The sequence below is a fragment of the Betta splendens genome, chromosome 6, assembly GCF_900634795.4.
Source record: "Betta splendens chromosome 6, fBetSpl5.4, whole genome shotgun sequence".
NCBI lineage: Eukaryota > Metazoa > Chordata > Actinopteri > Anabantiformes > Osphronemidae > Betta > Betta splendens.
Window position 1 is genome coordinate 13,977,564 of NC_040886.2, and position 27,781 is coordinate 14,005,344.

The following is a 27,781-nucleotide window of genomic DNA, read 5'->3' on the forward strand; positions in this document are numbered from 1 at the left end:
GTATGGATACATTTTAAATTCAAAGAATTGACTGATCTTTCTCAACCAATACAATCTAAAAAATGTGCAACCAGTTTAATAACCACACAAGGAAAAGCCATTTAAAATGCCTTTTATATTGTTGACTTTCCAACAATCTAATACAAATGCATAAACATACATTTCACCACCTAAATCACAAGTAACCACCACTGCAATAAACACCACAATACAAATAGAAAAAGAAGCAGAAGTTGGCTTTGAAGCTCGGGATGGGAGGGTTCATGAAAAGTCACAAGCTCACAATCCAGATCATACACATTCAAAAAAAGGATCCAGTACAGTATGTTCACACACACACACACACACACACACACACAGAGCTTATGTAATACAGCGCTAAAGAAGAGTGGCTGTACAAAGGCGTGTGGAGGGGGGCGGGTTGTTACTATATGAAGGGGAAAACAGCCAACGTGTACATAAAACACTTTTTTTTTAAAGTTAAACCAACTCAATATAAATATTCTTCATCCAAAAGTCAGTGCAGTGCCGTCTGCTCAGGCTTCACCTGGTCCTCATGCTCGGCCCACTTTACACCCAGTCTGTGCTAGACCTGGTCCACAAATGACTGTTTCCACTTCACACACAAATCTTTTTACATCAGTTTTGTCTCTGATCTCTTTCTTTCTTTATGTTGTGTGTGTGTGTACAGTATGTTTTTTTTCCACCCAGTACCTCAAAAGTCCAGCTGTGAAGTACAAGAGCTTGCAACCTTGTTGTTTCCAACCAATTGACTAATAGAAAAAGAGACCAACAAATTTACAAGAGTCCATTTGGTTCAATTCTCCTGAATTCCCTTTTTAAAAAGAAGTTCGCAGATGGAGAAGCTCTACTGGATTCCCCTGAAGAGACACATCGCAAAGACCATGGCAAAGAGCTGAGGAAAGAAATTCAATTATTTACTAGTGCAGTAAATGAGCAAACACAGCAATAATGAAGCTTGTAGGTTTAGAAAAACAACATATTTGTAAAAGCTCAAACTAGAAAGATGAGTCAAACATTTAGTATGTGCCTGTGTCATCTCACCACTAGATGGCGAGTTTGCTACACAAACAACATAAAATGAACTTTACGCAGACATCCAGCTCAATGCAGTAATTAATAAATTAATAGTTTTTCTGAAATTAACAGAATATCAACATCAGGGGGCTTAAAGAAGAACCACCACGTGATACTACACATAAAATATATAAAATTAAATACTACCTCAATGGTCAACACCACAATGGCCAGCGCTCCAGCCACATAGATGTACAGCTCAAAGTAGTCAACGACAGCAGAATAACAGCCCTGAGGAGACACGGAGATGCAGAGCTCAGTAGACAATCAATAGGCTCCAAACCTGCAGAATTACCAAGACAATTAAAGCAACGTCGCGGCGTTAATCGAGTGAGGCTCTGAACAAAAGCCGGGCTGATAGAGCAGGAAGCAGGGCCTCCAGCAGCACTGCCTCTTAACGACGGCTCTTTGTGCGACCAGGCAGAAGCGCACGTCACGTGTGCTTCATATTGTCCTGGTGTCTGGAAATACAACAGGTGTATGGTGCAATAAAAACTTCATGCTATCAGCTTTCACTGTAATTACATTTCACTGCGAGCTCTGTTTCTAAGCTATAAATATCCATATGCTTCACAAGGAATCCAACTCATTAAACCCACACATACAAATGCACACCGTATTCCACAGCGCGGTCTCTCACGGCTCCTCACTAATCAGCCATGGAGGACTCGGCTAGTTCCTCCATGTCACCTTCCAACAGGCTCCGGCTCTAATTAACCGTGGACGTGATGTGAAGGAGGAAGCGGGCTGACGGTGTGGATGTCAGGAGTTACCTTGTTATTGCGGAACATCAAAGTGCCAGATAAGCACTGCTCCTTCCTGTCATAGGCCAACTCCCCAGCCTGACTGGCGCGTTGGCAGCAGGCTTCTGGCACCACCTGATTCTGGTTCAGCAGCCTGAACAAGCTGTCCTTGAAGTCCTCCGGGCTGTTCACCCCACAGCAGTCAAACTGGAGGAGACAGGCGGAGTCGGAGCAGTTATCGCCCAAGCCCAGCGTCAATTAAAACATACGCAGGCCGTGTGCTGTGGCCTTACTGTGGTCATGATGGCGTTCCATGTGGAGGTGAAGACGTCAGTGTTGTTGTAGCCCTGGTAATGGCGCTTCAGCTCCTTGGTGAAGTACTCTCTGGTCAGCTGAAGCAACAGGCACAGGTTAGTACATGCACGTCTGGGGCTCAAACAGTGTTTGAGAGCAGGACTGACTGTGAAGGACCTAATGAGCAGACCGGCCGGGACTGAAGCTCTGCAGCCTCCTCACCTCGGCCCGAGAGCAGCTTCTATTAGCATAGCTCATCTACAGCGAAACTATTCAGAGCCAGAGGTCACGCTGTGTAATGTGAGTAAAAATATCTGCTCCTGCTGTGAATCCTTTGTTTGCTCGCTCAAAGGATGCACTGGGTGCCCGACCGGACCTTCAGCGCGTTCAACTCACGTGCTCCCGGAATATGAAGGCCAGGATGGCAGCGGCCAGCTCCGCCAGGAATATGAGGAGAATGAGCATGAAGAACTGCAACGACACGAGAGGCAGAGTGAGAGCGGATCAACGTGGATGGGAGTCAGAACAAGTGCACGTCAGTCACTCGCATCACATCCCGGCTCTGCCGGCTTCACGCGGTATTAACTATGCATGAGGCTCGAGGCATCAAGGCGAATAAAAGGGCATTTTGCTCCCTTTGCTTTCCGTTTCGAGCGAGACGCTCCTCAAAAAACCGACGCACAGAATAATCAACACGCGCGCACGCAAACAAGATCAGTGCCAAAGACCGCATTCCGTATGTGCCGGCAGACTCACAAAGAGGAGCAGACACTTGTTCTCGCGGATGGCCCCGCAGCAGCCGAGGAAGCCCAGGAGGAAGAGCATGCCTCCCATGCCCAGGATGATGTAGACGCCGGTGAACAGCAGGGGGTTGGCCGCCACGATTTCCCTGAACCCCGTGGGGTCCACCAGGACCCACACTCCCACCCCCAGGAGGAAGGAGCCGCCTAGCTGGTGAAGTCAAGGGGAGAGAAGGCACTAGTTAGACAAAACCAAAATTGGCTGCGCATTATAAATTAATGACAGTCAAAGGATCGCTCTGTATCCTCAGTAGCTCCGAACATTTCAGGATGCCATAATGGAAAATAAGTGTGTTTTTATCCAGAAGAGCAGTGCAAATCTCTAAAAGGATGAGGTGAGACGCACGGCTGGTATCTACACAGCCATGACACCTCAGGGGGTGCGGGTGGAGCGAGGCTTCGCCTAAACCCTCGACCTGCTAAAGACCCGACTGCAGCCTCCGTCCCACTATCCTGCCTCCCACTCAAACCCGTCTGCAGCCAGTGTGGATTAAGAAAAGCAGTGTCGGGGCGGAGAGACGCGAGCCTCAAACGCTTCCCCCACGATCCCGTCCTCCCTGTCGCCGGGAGACACCTGGCTGTCTGCAAATTAAGGCCATATCAGCACAGAGCCAGAGGTTGCTGACAGGTGGAGGCCATTTCGAAAGCTCGGAACGCGAGCGTGAAACGGCCACAAGCGACACGCCGACACGGAGACGTGAGAAAATGCCTCGGCCGGTTCCATTCGCACCACAGCCTTAAACAGCCTCATCCCAGTAAAGTCTCTGGATGCGCCTAATAAAGCAGGAAAGGATACAAAGCCTCCGCCCCCCCCCTCCTTTGCAGGCTTCAACCTAACAGGATTACTCTCGATTGTCTGATCGGGTCTGATAAACTCAGGTGCCAGTCACGGCGTCCGCGAGGCACCGTGAGCCTCAGATGTGCGTCCGCACGCTAAAATCTAATCAGACGGGAATATGACAGAATCAAGATTGCTTCCGTCTAATGAAATGCAAATGTGGCTCCATTAGCCGGTCGGGCAGGGGGCAGCCTGGAGCCCATCTCCAATGGTTAGAGTGACAGTAGCTTCAGAGACGGCGGCGGCGGGGGGGGCGTCCTTGAGGGGGAGGCGAGGGATACTTACAAAGATGAGGAAGTTGAAGACGAACATGAGGTACTTGACGCAGCTGAGGCAGTCCCCCTCCATGGTGGTCCCCCGAGCTGAAGCCTCGCCCTGCCCCTGGAGAAAACACAGCAGCACATGATGAACGCCGCCGCGGGCTTTCAGGATGCCCGTTCTCCATGGAGCCCCATGGAGCCCGCGCTCCGGCCCGGATGGATAAATAAAACCTGCTCGCATCTTTTAACGAGTTCTGCCAGTCAGACGCCGGTCGGTTCATTTAGTGCAGAACCCTCCTCGCGTTCGGGCCCAACTGTATCAATCCGACCTGACACCATGACTCAGCCTAAGCTGAACAATAAGCCTCCACAGTCCTGCGACCTCACTTCCTATCAGCACGGCCCATGTCCGGAGAGACGGGATCCCAGGGTTCAGTGCGACTCGGGGGGGCTGCCTGTCTCAGAGCATTTTGAGGATATGAGTTCTGACTGGGGCTCCTGCGATCAAGCTGCTTCTTCCTAATGTAATGAGAAGTAGGCGCCCTCTGCTCCCATCAGCAAACCTCCATCCGACACAAACACACTTCCCCCGATGAAGCACTCCCAGTTAATGAAGAGTCTGTCCCCGTGTCTATAACCCCACACACCCTGTATACAGACAGTATCACCAGGAGTTAGTTCAACCTACCAAGCTCCAAATGGAGGATATTCTCCCATAAGGGAAGATAGTTATTGCCTAAGAAATCACATTCCATGAAAACAGGAATGGAAACATTCTGTAGGGCAGCTGTAACGATCATCTCAGGCGAAGAAGAAAATTAATTATTTGGCAGAAATGAGCCGGCACTCTATGCTTTGTAGTTGTGATTATTAATTTGCCCTCCCGTAGCGATAGTCGGGACCGAGGGTGGGTAGCAAGTGGTAAATAGGTTCTCACAAAGCGCCGCTAGCCAGCGCCGCATCCAAATGCAAATCCACGTTGAAATGCCGTCTTTGACTCCTTTTATCTATTCTCCAGAGCACATCCATCAGACGTAATCTCATAATCTTGAGTCAGTGGTTCCACCGGCTGATGTGCTGTCAGAGGACTCCTCTGGGTGATCTCTGCGTCTGCCAGGCAGCGCTGAGGCCCGCTTTATGACAGACGCCAGCGTCGAGTCCTGTCTGTCTGGCTGTGCTGTCCCCTCAGATGAGCTCCAGCCTCCACTCTTCTAATATAAACACACCAGGTGAAATCAGCCACGACCCCTGGGAGTTAAAGCCAGTCACGGCAGATTTGGCAGCGCCCTGTGTTTTGCCTCTGGTTTGCGTTTTTCTCTCCCGCTCCCGTTTCTGTTGTGCTGCGAGTGAAAGTTTAATGTCTCACTGCAGGCTGTAGTGACAATAAAACTGAACACTACCACAGATATGAAGGCAGCATGTGTCTGCCGTTCGCTCTGTTATCGCAGAACGAGAGCGTTTCCTCGCCGCGCCATCCGAAGGGCTTATTATTTTTTCCGCTCTCCTTTCTTCCCTCCCAGGACCCACGCAAATTGATTTAGAGCTATGGTTAAACGCCTCCTGTAAATCATACCAATACGCTTAAGTATTGATCACTCTGCTAGCGGCACCGAGAGAAACCAACGGCCTCACAGCCTGAGATGGGTTTCAATTAACTCTTTCCTTTCCAAAGATCCAGTGAAAGCTCTAATGAGGGCACGAGAGGTCTCCACTAAGATTTGCATTCATTACAGTCTCAGCAAAGAAGCAGGAAGGACCTTTTCTCATCCCTCCCGCTCTCCGCTATGAGTCCTCCGCTCCTGTGATGAGTGCAAACCGCATTTATTCAAGCTGGGGATGAAGAGGCGGAATAAGGAGGGGGAGGAAGAGGAGGATAAGGTTGGCAGGAAAACCTCGCAGGACTTGCGTCTCATTTTCCAGACAAAACGTCTGATTTCGCTTCCAGCGTCACCCTTTTGCTCTGCGGGTCAAACTAACTGTCAGATATGGAGCCAATTTTCTTTTATGCATTAAAATGCATTGGCTGCCTCAGAACGGCGTGCCCTCCACAGGCCCAGCCGGCCTCCACATACAGTACTGCAGGGAGCCCGCGGTGCGAACCGGCACCACATAAATCAAAGTGCCACAGACACCCAGGAGAAGGCGCCGAGTAAACAAACGGGTCTTTCCCATGATTTCACTGGGACCACGGCTCACTCACGGAGATCACACCTCTGAGTCTGCTCGAACACATCGCACGCGTAAGCCGAACGCGCGCCGAGCCCCAGGAGCCGCAGCCTCCGACAGCGTCGACGAGTCAGCGGCGGAGCAAAGGCAGGCCCTCCTCAGGTGAGCCGCATCGCTGCGCTAGCGGCGTGGCAGGATAATGAGCTGTGTGGCGTTGTGTTTGAATAGGACCGCGGCAAAGCACCAATTATGAGCAAATACGACAACAATGCCGCCGGTGTTTACAATAGTTCAGCAGGAAACGCTGCCTGGCAATAGAAGTGGGAGTCTTTGCCCGAGGTTTCCAGTAAATGCCAAATCAATCTGCAGCATCTGATTTCAGAAAAAACAGGACGGTAAAATTTGATGCATTATTCCTGGTTAGACAGCTCCACAGCCCGATCTAGTGAATTAATGAGATCTGATCCCAAATCACCTCACCGGCACCGAAAGAAACCGGAGCTCTGTAATGAGGGCAAAACCATCTGACCTACATTCTTCTCTGCATGATGGGGAGGAATTATAAAATGCTGCTACAGGCCATCTTTCATGCTTAACGCACAGATCCAGAGGTCCGTTTGGTCGGCGTCCACAGCACGCAACCGGGCTCCCAGAGTGCTCCGTGCACGGATACGCGCACTTAATGAGGCGGGTCCGCCTCACCCCACTCCATAAGCCACAAATGGATGGGCACCACAAGGACGGGGGGCGCTCCGCCTCCCCCCAGTAACCAGCCGGCTCGCCTCGTGTCCAACGTGAGCCTGCATGAGCGATAGGCGTTAGTACCAGAACCCTGTTGAGCTCATAAGGGCTGCAGCTTGACCCCGTTAAACGCCTCTGACCCTCCAAATGATCACCTGTAATTGATCCCCGGGGACGGCGCTCGCGGTGTCGCCCCGGGGCCCAGATGCAGCTGGAGCAGGTGTGCCACTCCAGCTTTTGCAATTCACTCCAAAGCTCTCTCCGGGGTGCACTAATACCCTCCGACAATGACATTAAGGGGCCACACACGCCGCATCAACCTTTATCTCAATTAAAAGCCCATTTTCATATTTCTCCATGACTTCCTGAATAAGCTGAAGCAAATAAACACCCCCCAAATCTGAATAAAGACAGACTCCTCTGGCAGTGAGCAGGCCTCTCCTGAGGCGCGCTGTGTCCCTTAATGAACCTCCAATTAGTAAAGAATGAGCCCAGGGCTGTGCTGTCACACCGAGGAGCTTTGAAGTGCTGCATGCTAAGTAGCTAGCGCACCCCGCGCTGCGTTCGAGGGCACGCCGCTCGCAGGCAACACTGAAGGAGTGGTGGAACGTAGCTGAGAAGCAGCCCAGCTCACACTGGTGCGTGGGCGTAGCGTTACTGGGTTGGGAAACGCCAAGGTCCTAATGCTCCCCGGACCCGTTCGCTTTGGAAAGGAGAGCCTGCGAATCCCCGAGGGCAGACGTCCTCTGACCAGGCAGCTGACACACTCCTGAACAACAGGCTGATTAACCAGGAAAGACTCCCAGAATGAACAAATGCACAGTCAGTAACACACTGACCATGTGTTGTCAGCAGCTCTGCGGGCCACATTCCTGACATCCCAACCGGGCACACATCCATCTGCCGGCTTAGTATTTACAGTCGCTCATACTCCCACAGTGAAATCGATTCTCCAGCTGCCGAGATAAGAAAGGCCGGAGGGGGAAGGGCACCGAAGGCCTCTCGCTTAACTTGTGCAACGCGCACGTGATGGAGACGAGCAGACTTTGGCTTCCACCGCACGCTGCTGTGTGTGTGGGAGCCACCCTCGCGCTCCCAAAGCAGACGTCCTCACTTAATTGTGTCGGCACCTCCATCTGGCTGAGTGAAGACACAAACGGGCCGCGCGGCACCGGATCGATACCAGGCCCGGGCACATGCTCAATGATGCATTGATCACCTTGGAGTTCCAGCTCTTAGTTAACTGATTGTCTGGCATTGGGGGCATGTGGCAGCAGCACACGGTGAACACATAAACACTTGTTCAGCGCCTGTTTGGACTCGGACTGGGCTTTTCCCACAGGGAGCTGTGGAGGATACACAGAAATGAGTAATAACTCCACTTCAAACTAAATGCTCCTTAATGAATGTGACGACAACGGGGGGAATCATTCACTCCAACCTCTTCCTTCCTTGTTTTCATTTTTCCTCTTTTCTGCAGCAACTGCCTGTAAACGCATTTCTCCTGCTGCCTTCTGCAGTCTGACCAGTGTTTATTAATGATGTTCAAGGCGAGCTTGTTGTTCGAGACGTCTGCTTATACAGAGAGTGTCCATCACAGGCAGCAGGGATTTAGGGAAAGACAAGACTTTCAGCCTCAGGGAACTCTGCATAAAAGGAAACTTAGGAGGGCAAACATACACAGGAACACAAAACACACACTAACACAATCACATGAGTGTTTGCAGACTCGCAACCCCTTGGAGGAAACAGGAATATGAAGCAAACGATAAGAATTGTGATTTTGTTATGGCTCAAATTTGCAATTTTGTGAAATCCCCTGGAGTGGGTTTTTAGCACATGTTGGAGACGTTCCAGCCTTCCGAGAGGGATGCTGGTCTCCACGGCAACCCGGATACAGGGCAAGAGTGGCCTTTGTGTGCAGATCAGTAGTTGGCATCTCCACTTAGCACTAGTTCCTGTTGGAAAACAAAAGGGGAGCAGAGGCGAACGCTTTACGACGGGGCGACAGCTTGGCCAGTCATTTGTGTAATGAGCGATCACTCACGCCCTGTTAAAGGCCATATGTTGGTTTGAATACAGCTAGCTCCACCGGGGCGGGGGCTGCTGAGAAGCTGCTTTACCACTTACGACACACACACACACACACACACACACACACACACACACACACACACACACACACACACACACACACACACACACACACACACACACACACACACACACACACACACACACACACACACACACACACACACACACACACACACACACACACACACACACACACACACACACACACACACACACACACACACACACACACACACACGATCAGCTAAAGTTCAAATAAAGAGGATAAAACACCACAACCCTAAACGGGATCTGTGCTACAGTACAGGCCGGGGTTTCTAGATCAAAACAAAGCCTGAGGATGAAGCGTGTGAACGTCTTTGTGGGAGCACAGATGAAAGCGATACCAACTTCTATCGAAGGCCCTGCTGCAAATAACAACTTCATATAAATAAACCCTAAGTGTGTCGATGCCTCTGCACGATGAGACTCGCCGAATCGTGATTCTTTTACTGAACCTTGTAATTTCAGCGCAAACACATGTTGTTATTAACGCACCTCTGCGATGATGAGACAGATTCCGAAGCGCTCAGCTCAAAGATTTCATCACAGAACTTATAATGTCTGTTTATGACAAGTCGGGCCTCATTTGAATTGACTTTTTACTCAACGATCTCAAGTTATGGGCTGATCAGGACACACACAGTCCTACACAGATGAGGATGTTTGCCGAGTGTTCTGATGAGGCCGTTCTGTCATCTGCACAAACACCAGGCACAGCGTCTTTGAGAACACAGACAAATCCTCAGTAAACTCCATCTGCTGAGGACGATCGAAATCAAGTGGAGCATCCAGACAGACCTTAAGATGAGCCAGATCATTTTTCAAGCTACTGCTGAGACTTTATTTCTTCACTCTAGTTTTATTGGCTACTGTCTGATAGAAGTATGAAACTCCAACTTCATACAAGCCAGAATTATTCCCGAAGAAGTTATAATCAAGCAGCACTTATAATATAAATGAGCCTGTTTGGCTGATTTTAAAGCGGATGTGCTGCGGCTGATTACGACTGATGTGTCTGACTCCAAACTCCCCTTTCACCTCTCAATCCATGCACGTCTGCGGCTCGGCCGTGCCTGGAATACCAAACGCGAGCGCCCATGCAAATGGGACGCTAACAAAGCGCGGTGCATTTTTGAGCCCGTTCCCAGGACCGGCTTCACGCGCCGGCTCTCACCAGCTCGGTGCCTGCTGTTGACGGTAACAATGGCTCGGCTCCGTGCTGTCAGCATCTTAGTGAAAGAGTCTGTCAACAAGCGCTTTCTGCCGCCGCTCCCCCCGATTTAACACGTGTCTGCCGGAGTGCAATCGCTGCTGGATTTGCTGGAAATCGTTCAGATGCAGGAGCAAAGCTGAGCCCAGGCGTGTGTCGTACAGGCAGTCGGACCAGAGCAGTGTTTAGTTTTTAACTCAGCGCAGCGTGTGATGCATAGGTGAATAAAAGCCCACGGTACCATGTGTATCTGCTGGTGCCTCGTCTTTGTTCAGGGGAAGCTGGTGACTCCTCTTGGTTGCCTCTCCTCTCCTGTTTTCATGGGCTGTTGAATACAAAGAGAGAAGCAGAGGTCGGGATTTAGATGAAAATGGCAGCAAAGAGAGGCGAACTCGTCTTGGTTTGCGAAATTGATTTGGGGAGAATTAGACTGGGCGCATGGAAAAAAAAAAAATTCTAGGACACTTAAAATGAGTTTGCATTAATTATGTATGAAGCGCTGGCTCCCAACAGTGAGCTAATCTCAGGCTGCAACAGTGCTTTATCGGCGTGAATATTTCACTTTCCTGCTTGAAGGCAAAATTAACAGAGACAAAATAAAAAACGCGTTGTCTTTAATAGCAGCGGGTTCCGCTCAAATAAAGCGCTCGTATCTGCCGTCAGACGCTGGAATCAATGCACCTCCTCACTCAGGGAATTATCCCTCATTAGAAGACCCAACACGCCACCGTCTCCTCCGACGTGACCTTGGCGAGCGGCTCAACTCATGCATTATTCGCTCAAAGTCCAACACCTCGCGCTCACGTGCGCGGCTTCAACCGTTAATGTACAGTACGTCTCCAACCAAGCGCATCTAATGAGCATAAACGCTTTCAACTTTCCCCCCGTCTCTAAACTGCGTCGCCACAAGTGTCTCCCAGCTGAAAATAATGATATAGCAACCAGAGCCAATTAAAGCGCCGGTATTCCAGCCGCGCTGTGCAAAAATAGTCGACAGCAGAGTTTTGACAATACTTTGGAGCCGGTTTCAAAGCCCTGGCGCTGACAACAGCGGCGTCACATACGGTGAGAGCTGCCTGCGGTGGCATGAGCCTCCACATTAGATGGTGGAATGCAGGCAGGGGCTTTCGCGTCCTGACAGGGGCTGAAGATGGAGAGAATCCCAGGAGTGTCTTGGCTGATGGAGCCGGCGACATCATCCCCGTGACACGCCAGCAGACATCAGATCCACCAGCGCGCGCGGGAGCCATCTGACAGCAGCCGCCGCGCACCCCCCCCACACACACACTCACCCCCCGATCGCATCTAGAAAAGGCAATCAAAGCTTGGGTGAGGAAACGGACGGGTGTGAGCGGCGGCAGATGCGCCGCGGCGATACGCAGCCTTATCACGGAGCCTTGAACTCCGATAGCGCTCGGGGAGCCGATGGCATCTCCACGGCGGCTGCGTTTGGAACCAGTCGTTTACAGAGTAAACGACTGGCCCCCTGGCAAACCCCCCCCTTTCGTTCTGTTGCAGCAGCAGATAGGTGCATAATTGGCGTCATCATGTAATCTGGCAGAACGGCCAGGTTTCGCTCCTGGAGCCTGTTGCACGGCCGGCGTCTCGTGAACCGCTGTTTAGAGAGATATTAGCTGGTGGAGAATAACAGTGTTGAGGGTCTGCATTATTTTGTGGTTTCCATGGGAACCTTTTCACAAGAAAGTGGAGCACCAATAGGATCGCGGAGCCTCATTGAATCGGTTATGGGGGTGAGAAGAGAGATCGGCGCAGACGGCTGAGAAAGCACAACAATGGGACGAGCCCTCGAGGGAGACTGGGAAGGCCAGGCCACCGAGGGTCCGGCGAAGCGGGGAGCGACAGCACTGGAGAATAGGCTTCATCCGCTCCACGGCCTTCCTTTATTTACAATAAAAGGATCTGGGCAACGACTCATTGACATTTAAGCTCTGGAGCACTGTGGGTTATTTTAACATCAAGGCAGCCACTAATTGATTAGCCTCCACTGATATTTCACACTCTGACAGTATTATTGCATCACCAACATCTGTCCTGTGCGTAGGACAGTTGCACGGTGTAAATTGGGCTCCTGTAGCTGCTGAATTCCCAACACGTTGGACAGGAACCTATCAGGCAACAACAGGTGTAACGGTTCCTGTCCATCTTAAAAACGCCAATCCAACATTTACACTCATTTCAGGTGGAGTTTAAACCTCTTTCGCTCTGAGCTCTGAGTGAGTGTTCACTTTTCCGTCACAGATCCCAGTCTCTGTCAGGCAGCTGATGCCAAATGATGGCGAACCATGTTGACTATGTTGCCCAGCGAACCTGCCCACTGGTGCTTTCAGCTCCTCCATGAGATGGAGAGCTCGCGGCAGTGACCTCATAACGTCCGATCGGATGTAACACTGCTGCTCGCCATGACAACCGTCTCCTCTCGCCTTTCTAGCCAACCAAACTTTTTCTCCCACAGACATAGTTGGACATCACTTTGTAAAAGCTTTCTATCACAGTTTTCCCTAAAATAAAGTCCTCGCTGACTTGTTCTGGTTTCACACTCACCAACATCACACTATTAGTCATTTATGAGCCCGGCCCAGCGTTTCCTGTACGCTCACATTGACTAGGCTGCTATTGTTCCAGTTTCCCTTTTGTACTCATGACTCACATCATCCTGTCAATCATGCAGCCAACCTTGACTACAACGCCGGAGGTCAGAGAACAGCAGAAAGTCTAATGGGAGACACTTCCTGTGGGGAAGTGCACAGGAAAGCTAGGAAGGAAGTGACAATTCTCCCAAGGACTCCTCGCAGCTGGGTTTGAACCCAGGTACATTTAGAAACCAAGTCTTTGCGGGCCCTAAATCCAACCTTGATAAACACTTAATAAAAAGAAAAATCCCTGGTGATCTTCGCTCCATATAGATCATGCTGTAATGCTATAGAGAGCAGAAAGAGCCATAGTTGGCAGCCATATATTTCTGGAATGACTGCCTTAATGAGGCCAATACCCCGGCAGAATTATCGCCTTACACCATCTGGATTTATCGATCCAGCAGTGTGAGTCAACCAGCAGAGATAAAGATAAACCATCACGGTGAAGGAACAATCCCCGCTACGATCAAAGGGCATCGCACACCTAATCAGTCAGCATCCCCCGTCTGGCCGCAGCCAAGCCACTGCTTCCTTTGTTCTCCGCGCTCCACTGGACGCTTTCTGCTGCAACCCGGCCCAGTGTGCATTCACTCATTTGCAGCCCACAGTGATTTGAGCTAAAAGATGCAGATTGAACTCATTATGCAGTCCTCCATTTTCCCCACTGTTAATTGTTCTGGGCTAAATGGAAACCTGATAAGAATGCGGCCCCCTCGCAGCCGCGTTCGGCGGGCGCAGCCTTGATGCTGATGAAAGGCGACGCCGCGTCCACCCGCTCGGTGAGGCGCAGGAAAACATTGGCCAGGCCTGCCCTCGTCGCAGCGGGTTTCCCAGGCAGCCGCCCGCATCAATCAGCTGCACAAAGATGCCGTCTGCAAACAGCGAGAGGGGTCTCGCGCAGATCCGTCAAACATCTGCAACCTGCTCCCGTCCTTACGCGGCGCAAACAGCTTGTTAGGCCGCGTCTGTCCAACCTCACCAGCCGCCTTCGCGCCCCGTTCTCAGGCCCCAGGGCCGGCGGCCCGTGTGAGGGGAGGCCGGGCCCGGGGGTCAGCAGCACCGCTTTGAAGTGGAGCGATTAAAGAGGAAAGACCTGTCGAAACGGGATGACGGGGCTAAAGCCGGGAGACGAGCGGGAGGAGCGCGAGGGACAGGAAAGGCTGTGAATGCTGAGCGCGCTGGGCCCCGGGGGACGCAATTAAGAGCAAGGCTTTTCAGTGAGGGTTACAAAAACACAGCGGAGATACCGACGGAGCGGGCTTCATTACCACAAACACGGGGGCTGGGGGGCGTTAAACTCTCGCCAGTTTGTTCGGCGCCTCCCCCACCCACAGGCCCCCGTAAGCCGATCAGCCAGCCAGATGATAGCCGCTTCCATCCCAGTCAAATCCTGCAGCCCCGGCGAGGCGGAGAGGCGCTCGCACAGCCCTCGCCGCAGCGAGGAGCAGAGATAAAGATCCAGACCGGCTGCCAAGAGGAGCCTCCCCCTCAGGATGTTTTCCTTTGCTAAAACATCACGAGTGCACGAAAGACAACACGCCAGAACTGCAGTCAAGTCATATTAGAAGAGTGACAGCGCACAGAGACGTTCCTGTGAAATAAAGTTACCGCACCCTGAGAAAGTCCTGGAACAGGAAGACTCATTAGTCTGAGCCGAGTGAAGATGTATGACTTCATGGAAAGATGAAGGTTATATCAATTGTATTTGATGGAATTTACAGATAAAACTTCTTCTAGATGCAATGATTTTATTAATTAAAGCCCTTTTCTTCTTGCTCAGTCCAAACAAATAACACTGTTCCCAAACATACTAAAGCTAAAGTTCTAGTGTGATGTTGTTTGTTGCACGTTATCACAACTTAAACACTTTATCTTGTGACTCTGCACCACAACACGTGTGTCCTGCCAAGATTAGAATCAGAATGCAAAAATATGTCAGTCTATAAGTCAAAGCAGCCACTTAGACACGTGTTAAGAACATCTGGTACCCATTTCTGGGCCTCGGACGATGGAGGAGCAGCCACTCTCTGTGTTTGTTGAAATCAGATTCTGTTGCAGAGAACACTTCACCAGGTTTTAGCGGAGGGGGCCCAGAACCAGCCGCCGCTCGGGAACATTCTCCCAACCTGCCCCCGCGTTGACCCTCCTCTCTGTTTAAGGCTCGTGAAGCTTTGCAGCGCGCTGACAAACAATGTGGTAAACATCTCGGCGCAGAAGACACAAGAAGTGAAAACAGATTTTTTGCACAATGGGACCAGATGTAATTTATTTTTATGATTAAAACCAGAGAATGACTCCTCCTCTGAAATTGCTCATATGCACAAGGAAATCTGCCAAAGTAAAGATGTTGGTGTTAATTTTACCTTTGCTGCATGACTGTATTGTCTATTTATGTATAATAATGTAAACAAAAACTAGAGTCAGAAGCAGAAAATGAATATGAATCCAATACAGAAACTAGAACTGGGCTGAGGCCCAGTGCATCTGCTGCTTCTTCTGATGTTTTTTACTGCACTGCCTCATCAAGCTACTGCTAAATGAAAAGCACCGTTCTCAGATTTGACGATGAGTGATGTGAGATGATGTGTGACTGACTGACTGACTGATCCCAGAACCAATATTCTTTATTTGACACACTGACGGACAAATTGTTGTTTTCCGCTGGGTCCAAAACGCAGCATCGCTGGTGTGGGCTTCGTTTACGAGCACCAACATGTGGGTCAGTGGACAAAAGGCTCCAAAACACATAAAACCTCCAGGACGGACTGAGTTTGAACAAAGAGCACCTCCACCGTCAGCATCCTCAGAGGAACGCTGGAGACTTGGTTCATCGCTCAGTCCAAATGAATCGATTAACAGCAGAGATGCATGTGCACGGTCGGCCGCGTCCGCCGGCCCGGCGTTCAACATTACATGCAAATTAGTTAGCAAACGTGGTTTGATGTCGGACGGGCAATTATGTGCATGCTAACAGCAGTTTGCTGCAGCCAGTTAGTTCTAATCAAATCTCCGCAAATGCAGACAGATACATGAGCTCTGCAACACAACTAGAAAGAAGCGGCATTAACGTGTAGTTTGTTTCCTGGTTACCATCTATAAATGCAAGTATGGGTCATGTTATACAGCTACATGTGACCAAATACATCATGAACATGAGAACCTGTAAAACATGATGCTTTTAGATTAATGCACTTTGTGACCTTGTATAGAAAAGATGTCGTCTCTTGTGCTGAAGCACGCTTGAGTTTATGAGTAACTGCTAAAAAAAAAAACACAGGCTGCAGCGAATGCAAACCTGTTATGACACAGTTCCCCCGTTCTGAGACGCGGCCGTCCTCATTTATGTGGATTCTTCAGGGCGGTGCACAGGAGCAGCAGGGCAGGTGTCCCACTGGGTTACGGGAGCCCCAAGCTCTGCATCTGGCTCGTTTCCTGGGCCCAGAGGGGGGCGCCACGCCGGGACCTCCTCATTAAACCGCACATGTGCCAAATAGCCTCCCAGCCCTCCGCCGCTGCCAGTCAGCTGGTGGCTGTCGTGACAGCAGGTAACAAGCGGTGACAAACTCATAACGGTGCCAGAGCGGAGATCGCTCACGCTCTTTGTCTCTCGTACTGTCAGACGTGAGCTCACTAATGGCCAAATAGCCGGGAACGTGTTTCTGTAAGAGACGCAGAAATGGTTTTATCGCTTTTGCTATCATCTACCCCCCCCCGCCCCCTTTAAAGCAGCAGAGCGCGACTGATGGCAGAAGAATTACGGGAGCAGCACGGGTTCGAAGCAGAACGAGGAAGACCTCTGACGAAGGCAAAACCTCAGGACGCACGCGCCTCCGCGGTGGTTCACGCTCGCAGCAGAGCAGCCTCTGCTCGGGCCCCGGAACGAAGTCAGGTGGGACCGAAACGTGGAAAAAGGGGAGGGGGGCGTTTTCCGTGCCCAAAGTGCAGGAGAGCTTTAAGGAACATTCCTTCGCGCCGTCAGGAGGAATCACGCGCGGCTCAACACACATGCACTCAGAGAAGGGAGATTTAATCTGCTGAGCTTATGGTGCTTCAGCCAGACGTAAACATCAAGTACCAGCTGTGAGAACGTGACCTTCCACAGGCCCAGGTCCAGAAAAGCAACACGCAGACCATCAAAGACACGAGTGAAGGTCTGCAGACGCAGATATTTAGAGGTCAAAATAAAACTTTCACAAGCCGGGGACATCGCAGCTCTGGGAATTGAATGGGGGTAGGGGGGTCTGAGGTTAACTGGCCTCACTGAAACACTCTCTCTCTGCCTTCTGGCCGAGCTGTGGGAAAGGGAGTTTATGCAATTACATCACATTGATTTATGGGAGACAGAGGAAAGATGGGGAGAGAATGGAAACTGAGCCGCTTGGAAGTGGTCCAAGATTAGGTCCCTGAAGAAATACAAGTCAATAGGTTTACACCGCAAAACATGATGGATCTGAGACAATTGTGTGGAGGATGAATGTGGTCAGAAAAAACACTGGCAACACTGTAAGGTCAAACGTCTGAAGCGACGGGGCTGTGTTTTACCGGTAGAAAAGCAGCGAGCTGCGAGCGGTGACGACTGCAGATGAGGCCGCTCATGCGTGGAGAGAAGTTGTGAATATTAACGACGCCGCCGCCGCTCGGCTAACTCCGTTTCCTCAACTCTGGGGAGCCGATGACAACTGTGTTGCTCGAGCAGATGCTGCTGACGCCGTCGTGAGTATTAATTGGAGATAGTGATGAAATTGCGGGTAATGAGCCCGAGCGTGCGCCCCAGCGTTCGGAGGGGAGCGCGTCTGCGTTGGCGTCGCAGCCGAGCAGCTGTAAACAAACAGCACGTTTAGAGGCCTCCGCATCAGGACCGGAGCAGGACCGCAGATCACACATCAGCGGCTACGACGGCACCTCTGATGCACATATAGCGGGCGAATGCTGGAGAAACAAATGGGAGGAGGTCCCTGAATGCGTTCACTATAATGAGAGGTGGAAGTACGGTGGGAGACATTTAATGAGTTTGTTCCTTAACTTCATCTGCCTGCAAATTCTCAAGCTTCTAGGAACGCACACACACACACACACGCACCAACTGTTTAAAGGGGGAGGGGCTTTCCCAGTATAGACTGGATTACCAGGGGTGGGAGTGAAGGGTGAGGCTGCTCCAGAAGTGGCAGACGTATAGAAGGCCCAGAGATGTTGTGAGTTAGAAAAGCGTAGACATCTGGTTCTTATTTTATAAAAAAGAAAAAGAAAAAGAGCAGCTTGTCCGAATCCAAAGCGCCTGCAGAGATAAGCAAATGTGGTTTGGGTAATTGCTCAAAACATTGGCTTCCCCCTCGCTCATTGTTTCTCTGGTGCATCATCGTGTGACTTGCGGACACCAAGTTTTATTTACATATGAAAGGAATAGAAGCTTAAAAAATACGGTCATGAGCCACAAGCTGAAGATGATGTTTTTACTGTGTGGCTTCATCAATAACAGCGCTGACCTCTGGCTTCAACGCTTGCAGAGGCCTTTGGCACGCTGCACTGCAGCATCTGACTATCAGGAGAGATAATCTGGGCGGCTTCTCCGCGGAGGACGCTCCTGGAGAAATACCTAAACCGTGTGTTCTGTCCTCAAACGCTTCACAGGCAGGTGGGCAGAGATTAGGCTGGACGACTGTGCTGCGGGTCCGTCGTCCTGACGCGGGACAGGCGACAAACCGGCGGGAGGCCGTCCAAGATCAGCCGGTGCTCCGCCGGGGGTGGTGGTGGTAGGGAGGGGGGGGGGGGGGGGGGGGGGGGGGGGGGGGGGGGGGGGGGGGGGGGGTGTCACCGGGCATCTGCGCGCCTTCCTTTTCAACATGGAATCAGGCAACGCTGCAGCCAATTTAATTTCACATAGTAGAAACACCTGCCGTGCCGGTGCTATCTCTGACAAACACATGTGAAGGTGATCCCTGGATTCCAGCCTCACAAATGCTTGGACCGAAAGAGACTTTCATGAAAATATCAAACTCCTTTAATATACGTCAAATGCTTAAACGGGGACCGGCTTTGCTGCTGCCTGAGCTTCAAAGAAAAGCAAAAGCACAAAAGTATGGATTAAGGAAAAAGGGAATTATAATTCACCGTCTGCACGTATTTACCATAATAACTATTATTTTTAGATTGTGCAAAGTTGCTCTTTGATTCCAAAACGTACGCGTCCATTTTTACTCTTCTCCTCGTCCTTATTCCTTAGGAATTCCCTGCGGCCGCTGGACCACAGGGCTCGTTACATGCAGGTCGCTCCCTCCGCAGCAATGGCCGCCTGTGGCCGCGCCGCATCGGCTGGCGCTGACCCACTGTTTGCCCAAAGGACAGCGCCTGGGTTTTAGCGCGGCGACCCGTGAATGTCGTCCCCAGCTAGCGTGCTTTTAGCGTGGGCTAAAATTTTCATAAAGCCCCATCAAAAAATCATGAGGCACTGGAAGCACTTCGCTGTCTAATTGTTGTACCCGCTCAAGGTCTCAACGGCCTGCAACGCAATCAGCCGATACGGCTTCACCCCAGGTGAGGCAACAAAGCCAAGACCCCGGGCAAACAGGGACGACGACTCGCCCACGCCGCTCCCAGTTTATAAGCGCTAAAGGATTTCAGTCGCTGTCCGTTAACAAGCTCAAGTGAAACACAAGCGCTTATATTAGAGGCCTGTGATCCTGGCAGGAGAGAGATCATTAGCCGGGCCTTTCCCCAGATTTCCCACCGGTAGGAGCTGGAACCTGCTGTGGATTCTCTTTAATCAAACACTGATCTGTCCCCCTGATGCCGCGGAGGCTGACGAGCGGCAGCGGCGCAGGAGAAGCGGCGCCGGGGACAAGGTGTGTGGGCTTCAAAGGCAGCGGGAAGGAGCGAAGGCGCGCGACGCCGAAAAGGGCCTTCCACCGGCGCCGGGTGATGTTTGAATACAAGCGCGCATGCTAATTGAGAGAAGCGGAATAACATTAGCCCAGTTCAGTCCGAGTCCAAGTTAAATGAAAGAAATTTGCTTCGCTGTGGTGTTTACTGGTCGGACTCAAAACATTTAGCCTAGATCCAAATACATCCAAACACACACACACAGTTAATATAAAACAAGCAATTTCCAGTGTGTGTGTGTGTGTGTGTGTGTGTGAGGTTTGTACGGTTATCACCGACTGGAACAGCAAAGTGTTATTAACAGACCGGGACGCGAACCCAAATCATGCTCAAAATAAATCTCCTCCATGTACTCTGTAATTTAGTCACACTGGAAAAGCCGAGGCAGCAAACGAGACCACGTCATTTCTACCAAGCGAGGGTCCCCAACGTGTCCATAAATCTGACACAACTACAGCGTTCGGCTTCATATCGCTGCCTGCCATCATCTGCTAACGGAGGGAGAGCGAGCTAATGAGCTCACATCCTGCGCCAACATGCACTTAATTTGTTTATAGTGATAATGGGCTAATTATCTGGGTCATCATTAACAACCTGCTGTCCATTCCTACTTCAATTTGTGAAACCTAAATTACCTAATCAACTTGTGGTGAGACGGAGCAAGTGTTTTTATTTTCCAGTAATGATTATTATATCATGCTTTAATGCGTAGCCCACCGCTGGAGTAAAAATAAACAGAATATTTACAGGGGCTCTGATCCCCTTTTAACAGAGGAGATAAAAAATGCAGAGCTGCACGAGTAATAAAATAGGGCACATTATAAAAGGCCCACACGACTAATGAGGGTGTTCTGAAGCTCTCTGCCGCATGGAAAGAGCGGCAGAACCCAGGAGAACCCGGGCGGAGGAGGAGAGCCGGGGCACAGCTGCGGTCGAAGCAGCAGAGAGAGAAAGACCAGAAGCCGGGAGAGAGTCCCATTTCATCAGAAGAATGCCTGAGTCAGGAGACGAGAGCACCATTACTTCCAATGAGTCACAGGGAGCGGCTGTAAAAACAGATCCGGGCCCGGCAGGGCTCCCGGTGCCATCCCCGACCGGCCGGAGCGGACGCGCGTCTCGCACACGCCGGCGGAAGCACTACTCAGCCGCCGTCGGCTCCGCGGGCACGAGGCGACGCACGGCGATCAGAGATGCTGCGACGCGCCTCAGCTGCAGCGGGAGACGCCGCACGCGCTGGTGCTGCGCTCACGGGTTCACGGCCATTACGAGCAGCAGGAGCGTCTGCTGCTCCACCAACATGGAGGCGGTTTGTGCGTTTACTCTGACAACGCAGAGCCAGAGCCTTCGCGCACAAGCGGCCGTCTCTCACAGAGTCCACAATCCTCCGTTTGTGTTGATAAAGGATTCCTCTGAACACTGGGCCGTTATCAGAAACCGTGACAGGAACCAAGTCGTTTAAGATAGAAACAAAACAAGGCGCCCGTTTTATAAAAGCTCTTTATCTTTCCCATGTTCCGCGTCTCTATGGTGAAAAGCTGCAGCGACTGTGCAGAACAATCACGCATCCATAAAATGAGCTCTTCCTCCCCGCTGCTGCTTGATTAGCGCCCGGCGCCACAACACTGGACCCAGCGAGTCCGAACAGAACCACTGTGTGACTTTCGCCAAGTCAGGAGCCATTTTGTAAACGTTACAGACGTGCAGGGCTTCGCTACGTCTTCATTAGGCAGCGGTGGTCTAATGGGTCACAGGATCGAAGCTGCTGTGCTCCAGTTTCCCCGGAGCAGCCAGGTGAATGGGTGAGTCCTGGCGAGTCTAAGCCCCTCTCACTGGGGCTTAGACTGGGGGACGAAAGGACCCCCCCCCCAAACGGTCAGAGCTCAGACTGTGCAGTGACCTGCAGCCTTTCCTTCCTCGTGTGTGTGTGTGTGTGTGTGTGCGCGCGCGTGCCGGGGGTCCAGACGGGGGCCGAGCGTGCTGACAGCTAAACGCTATCTGCTGAGACCAGCTTGTCACACACACACCTTTCAGCTCATTACCTGCTCCGCGCGGCCGTCATTGAGGGAAACGGGGCCGACGCGAGATAAGCACAAAGAACCCTCGGCCGAGCACAGGCCGGCGTCCTGCTTCCTCCCGATAGAGAGGACGCGTCCCCTCGGCTTCCTGCTCCCTGCGAACTCTGGGCCGTGGACGAAGCGAGGGGGACGAGGGAATGCGAGTGAGAACAGGAACGGCTGCAGCGCCTCTGGCCTGTGGTCAAACAGAAACGAAGACCTCGAAGAAGACGTCGCTTCTGATTCACTGTGCAGTTTAACAGGACACATTGTTTCTACTGAAGATTTATTACGCAACAATGAAGCTTTAGCCACACAATGTAACATAATTATAGGTGGAGGCAATAATGAACGGAACTATTTATACTATATACTAAATGCGTCCTACGCAATCAGCTGTTCATCTACAGAAACTTGTCATAGATGACGTCAGAAAAGCTCCATTACTGGATTCACGGTCTTTAATTCACAGATCGAGTCCGTTTCTTTAACCTTCCAGCGCATCAGGAGGAGGAAAATGAAACGGGAGAAACAAGATAATGCAATTAACAAATGAGCAAAAGTCATCGATTGGAAAAACCCCGCGACGTGAGGCTTTGTATTTGAGTGGCGTATTAATTAAGAAGCATCAGTCCACACCTGTTGTTTCCGTCGTCAGTGGAGCGAAAGCCACGTGAACGTTCATCACAGACGCCATTATTAACTTCCTTAATCTGTTTCTGCTGCCCTCCGTTGAACCTCATTTCACTCGCAGCCAGAGCAGAAAACAATCACAACATGGGGAGCACAGTGAACGCACCCCTTCACACCGAATCAGGCTGGTGCATGATACGACCTGCATCATCTATGCACCTAAACGCAGCACCGACGCCTTTAATAAAGCGGCGCCTTCACGGCTGTTAAACAGCTGAAGTAGAATGCACCTCCACCACAGTAAATGGCCTCAGTCCGCTGAAAGGCAAATTTCATTTTCTCATGTCTCCTGACAACAAAGATGCCGGACCCATTACTGACTGAACTCTGTGCATCGCACACATTAAATGAAGAGTCCTCCGGCAATCGAAAAAAGCTATTTTCTCATTGAGCCAACGGATACTCCATTTAGTTCTGGGCTCTCTGTGGACCGCGGCTCCGGCCGCCGAGCTCATGTGCAGGGACGTCTCGGTTCCGCCTCCATCGATACGGATGGAGAGAGGGAGGCGGTAAATGATGCGACGGACCAAACAGCCAAAGAACACACCGGCGCGAGTGTCATGTCGCATTAAGGGACCGGGGAAGTCAACGTGACGGACGGGAGCGCGTGGAACCACAGATTCATTCCAGGCTCCTAATGAGCTGTGCGCCGCGAGGCGCGGGGTCGTTCGCCCCCTCCCTCTCAGCGGGGGGTGCCACACGCCGCGGCTCGCGCTCGCCGGAGGTGCGTCTCCGCTTCCCGTCGGCCTCGTCGCAACAGGCCCCAGTAAAAGCAGCGCCCTGATCACCCGTGGCAAGTCTCACGCCAGGTGTTCGGCGTCTGTAGGCGGAATAAACACCAACTGGGCTTAGTGCGGATCTGAACGCACTCGAACGTGCTCCCGTCTAATTGCTGTTCTCCGCGGCCACATGCCGTGTTGCCGCTAACCTTTATTCGCAGTGTAAATTACACAGCGGGGGTTATAAAGCCTGTTGTTTGCATTTGTCCTCGTATCCTGAAACATCACTCCAGCGTCTGGGCGACTAAACTATTTCCCAACACTCATGTGAATCAAGCCGCGGAGAGAAGGGCTTCGGGCGGAGTGTAGTCATCCGTGTTGGCAGCTGTTCCGAACGCATCAATACTACTGTTCCCTTTCTTCCCCTGCTTCTTCCTGACAAGGCAAATGTTCCCCCACAACATGGTGAACAAACACGCCTCTGTTTCCAGGTTGTGTGCATCTCTCTCCCACTAAGCTCCAGCTCCCTTTCATTCGGGACCGGGGAGGGGGGGGGCGAGCGAGGGGGGGCGGAGGGGGAACAAAGGCGGGCGGCAGCAACCTGCACATGACGCCGCCAGTGAAGCAGCTGAGCTCGTTAATCACGACAGGAGCGGATTCGGTCCGTCAGTCTGGCCCGAGCCGCCGAGGCCCGTTGCGAGATGCAGAGCGGGGCCCAGTGGTTCTGACTTTGACTGGAGGCGAGGAAAGCCAGCGCCGCGCGCTCACCTGGACCCGTGTGTGGTAATGGCTCCCTCGGAGCCAATCTCCGTGGGCGAAATCTGATTAAACGCTGGTTTCCAGCTGTTCTAGCAACCAGGCAAATTGAGTTTCGTCTGAGCGACTTGGACCTTTTTGCCCCGAACCTGCACTTCTCCCGCTGCTCCTTACGTCCAGGCAGCAAACTTTCTTCACACCTCCGTCAGTAAATGCAGGGAACCTCACACCTGATGACCGCGTGCTGCTAAGCCTGGGGTTTTCCGTTCTCCGAGCTCCTGAACGTGTCATATTCGCTCCAGTGCATTTCAGACAGCGGCGCAGAGATGAGGCGGTTTTGGATGATGCACCCGTCTGATTAATTCGCACCGACAGGAAACTCCTGCCCTGCAGCGACGGTAGCGCCGTCCGAGTTCTCCATCTGCTGAACCCACTCGCGTCTGCGGGCCGCCCCCCCCCTTCGTCGTGGCTGGACCCCGTGGGAAGCTGCCAGCTTGGAGACTGACGCACATCCACATCACGTCGCCGCTGCTGTCAAGTTTCTCATAATAAAACCCGCTGTAACGCAGTAAAACAGCAGCTCAACTCTCCACGGTGTAACAGCCACTCAGTCACTACAACTATTAGACTTTCGCTGCTTCTACATTTCATTTCATTTCATTTCATGTGCTTTCCGCCGTATCGGCGGCGAACATGTGCGAATGTACCTCCAACATTTTCAGTGACCTCGGGCTGAAACGCCGCGCGCCACCGTCGACCGTCGACCCGCTGCCGTCGGATAAATAACCGAGAGCGACGCACGAGGCGGCGGGAGACTTCAACTCCGCTCCTCCAGCCGTCATTTCCACACAGTCTATAAGTTACACACACTTTTCCTCCTACCTCAAGACGCAGCTCGGTGCCGTCACCTCTGCAAGAAGCTGCCACCGATCAGCCTCTCTGCTCGGGAACTGTTGGATGGAAGTACCGGGACTGAAGCAGCCGTGGGTCAGCGTCCGCGGCGGTGAACCGCTCCGGCAGGCGTGTAAAATCCACCGCTCCGAGATCTGGGATGCCAATTAGCAGCGGCGCGCGGCGGCGAGAGGAGGCTGCTACGCAAACAGTTTAGCGAACTCTGAGAGCCGCGCGCCGCAGCCTGCAGCTGCTGTGCTCCGGTGGGCGGGGCCTCTCCGCCGACGGACACGCCCCCAGCGGGCCCCCATTGTCGCTGCTGTGAGAAAACACAAACTCAGAATGCTACAAAAATATACGGTAATATATTAGAATCGGAAGCTACATTTTAAATCTTACGTCCATTTCATTGTGTTTACTCAGTTTAGGACAGCGATAATTAGATAAATAGATAGTTCACTTAAAGTTATTACAGCGGAACTTGTTGTAAACAAAATAACACCACAACCATCTGTCTTTAAAAATGAGGATATTCTATGATAATAAACAGCTGAGAGGTAAAAGTGCTGTAACACTGACGCGATCACGACATCATGTTTACAGACGGTGAAAGTCAACATCTCACTTCTACAACTTGGGGGAAATCAAATGAAAGACAAGAAATTCAACAAACAGAAGCTTCTCAGGGGTCAAACTACGAAGTCCGTCACGACTCGTGGGCATAAACGGCCTCGACGGCGTCAGCGACGGGAGCAACCGATCGGCGGCGGCGGAGTTTGTTTGGCCCTCGTTAATTATTCATGCCGTGTGCCACTCTCGCAGCCAGAAAACAAGATGAGTGCTTTTGTCTGGGCCGGGGGAGGCGGGGGAGGCGAGAGGGGGGGGGGGGGGGTCCGCCGTCGCTCCCCCTGCGTCACTAAACCTGCCGCAGATGGAGGGCGAGATAAGCGGAGCGGAGGCTGATCTTTTTGCCTTCTCCTCTGAGGTCGTGACTCTGACATTCCCAGTGGCTAACGTGATACTTACACCCCCCCCCCCCCCCCCCCCCCCCCCCCCATCACACCCACACACACGGTCCGGGTTTTCTCCTGATCCCTTTCTCATTGGCCCCCGCAGTCCCCGCGCAGGCTTTGAGGCCGTTCCTCAGGTCGGCACCCGGCAGCTTGCGGGTTTTTTAGAACAGGAGAAGGTGAAGACGTCGTCGGTGGAGGAGAAGCATCGCAGGAGCGCTCTGGCTGCCAAGGGAACAGCTGTGAGGTATTTTCTTTTTGGCTCCCTGGATATTTTCAGAGGGCTCAGAAAGTGAGAGACGGCTGAGGTGGATCACTGACTCAGCAGCCGCCTCCCCCGTCTGAGAGGCTCTCGCATGGGTCACCGGCGCTCTTGTTCAGGAATCATTTGTTTTTCCAAGCTAACGGGTGAGCGTTAGCGCTAGCGTTAGCCGCGGCGCCGTGTTCATTACACGTACCGTGATCATTGCACACGTATTCTTGGTGGCGCGATGGGCCGCGCTCCGCCTCCATTCAAGCTCTGGGTCTGTGATAGCGCAAACCCCCCTTTAATTCAATTTACACAGCCCACGCTTCCATTTCACACACATAGCATCGTACCACATGCTGTCCCATTAAACAGGCCGTGGCCGTCCTTCACACAGAGTGGGACCTATTGTCGCCAACACAGGGGACGCAGTCTTCAGGACTTTCCCCGGCAACAGTATAGGACTAATTCAATATTTCATTTCGTGAGGATGTGACGCTGCTTTGTCTCGTTGCTGTTTTTTTCCCCCAATATGTAAATAGTGAGTTCCTGTAAACACTCTGTGTAATTTCACTGTTCTGTGGTTCCTGGATGAAAACATCCTGTCCTCAACCCACAGGGTTTACGCTTTAGAATGGAGGAGAGCCGCTTTTCTAGCGACGCTGGATGAACGCGCTGCACAAAGTGTGACATTTAGGAAAGTGTTTGTTTTTGCCCTGTACTGTAGATGAGAACATCCATCCCACTCGCACGACTGTACAGCTGCTGCAAATCGATTTCACTCCTAATGAATTTGTCTACAAATTGGAGGCTAAAATGCTGAACTCAGGTCACAGAAACAGGAGAAAGGACACAAACAGCCGTGAAGCGCTAATACATGAATCCAACATCTGTCTCCTCTTAACAGAGCTTCCTTTAGCTCTTTATATAAATGACAAAGCGGGGTTTTAGGGGAAGTCACAGGACGGGACCGGGTCTTGAAGACGAGCCACTTCCTTGACGGTTGATGGAAAGAAGACAAAAGCTCAGGAAGTCCCTGCGTCCTGTCCCCGTCTGGCAAGAACACGGCTCCCTTTAAAACCTTGGTTGGTTTGAAACGCGCACCGTTACTGTCACACACAGACCAGGGATTTAAGAAGGCAATTAAAAAGAGATCTGGCATCTGTAGATGAGAGAGACACGAGCGGAAGCCACAGAGGGTTCAGAACACTGATGATGCTGTTATGACTAATTCAACTTTGTATTTTTACTTCATCTGCTGAACAAACAGATCACACACACACACACACACACACACACACACACACACACACACACACACACACACACACACACACACACACACACACACTCTCGCAGCCTCAATCTGTCAGGGGGCATCAGGCGGCGCCCTGGGGAAACGTGCTACGTGTGACGGCCTCCCCTGCACGTCTCCAGAACCCGGATCAGATCAGACTGTGCGACGGGGTGAAGATGGGACGACTCGTCCTTTGGATGAACCGATTTCTCCTCCTGCCGCTGACGTCTCATTTATACCTCATCGTTTTACTTGCATCTCATCTTGAGATGGCTCTTAACCCAGAGACCCCTGC

At 51.7% G+C, this 27,781-nt stretch overlaps 1 protein-coding gene across 2 annotated transcripts; it reads right to left on the reverse strand.

Annotated features, from left to right (window-relative positions):
• Positions 1-96: 96 nt before the first annotated feature.
• tspan18b (tetraspanin 18b) lies at positions 97-25,197 on the reverse strand. 2 transcript variants are annotated; one of them, XM_029154010.3, is made up of 10 exons: positions 24,924-25,197; positions 21,859-22,069; positions 10,531-10,614; positions 4,059-4,154; positions 2,892-3,086; positions 2,532-2,606; positions 2,135-2,233; positions 1,872-2,048; positions 1,246-1,329; positions 97-916 (listed from the first exon to the last, which is right to left on the reverse strand). In XM_029154010.3, the coding sequence occupies exons 3-10, from the start codon at positions 10,531-10,533 to the stop codon at positions 869-871; spliced, it is 777 nt and encodes a 258-aa protein (XP_029009843.1). In that variant the 5' UTR covers positions 10,534-10,614; positions 21,859-22,069; positions 24,924-25,197; the 3' UTR covers positions 97-868. The 2 variants fall into 2 exon arrangements, with proteins under 2 accessions (XP_029009843.1, XP_055365545.1); XM_055509570.1 differs by lacking the exon at positions 21,859-22,069.
• Positions 25,198-27,781: the final 2,584 nt, after the last annotated feature.

What these genes read in the sequence shown, in the direction of transcription:
- tspan18b (XM_055509570.1), bottom strand. An exon ending in TCTTCAACTTCCTCATCTTT is followed by an intron (nt 3,087 to 4,058) that starts GTAAGTATCCCT and finishes TGACTTCACCAG; the next exon opens with CTAGGCGGCTCCTTCCTCCT. An exon ending in TGATGTTCCGCAATAACAAG is followed by an intron (nt 1,330 to 1,871) that starts GTAACTCCTGAC and finishes GTGTCTCCTCAG; the next exon opens with GGCTGTTATTCTGCTGTCGT.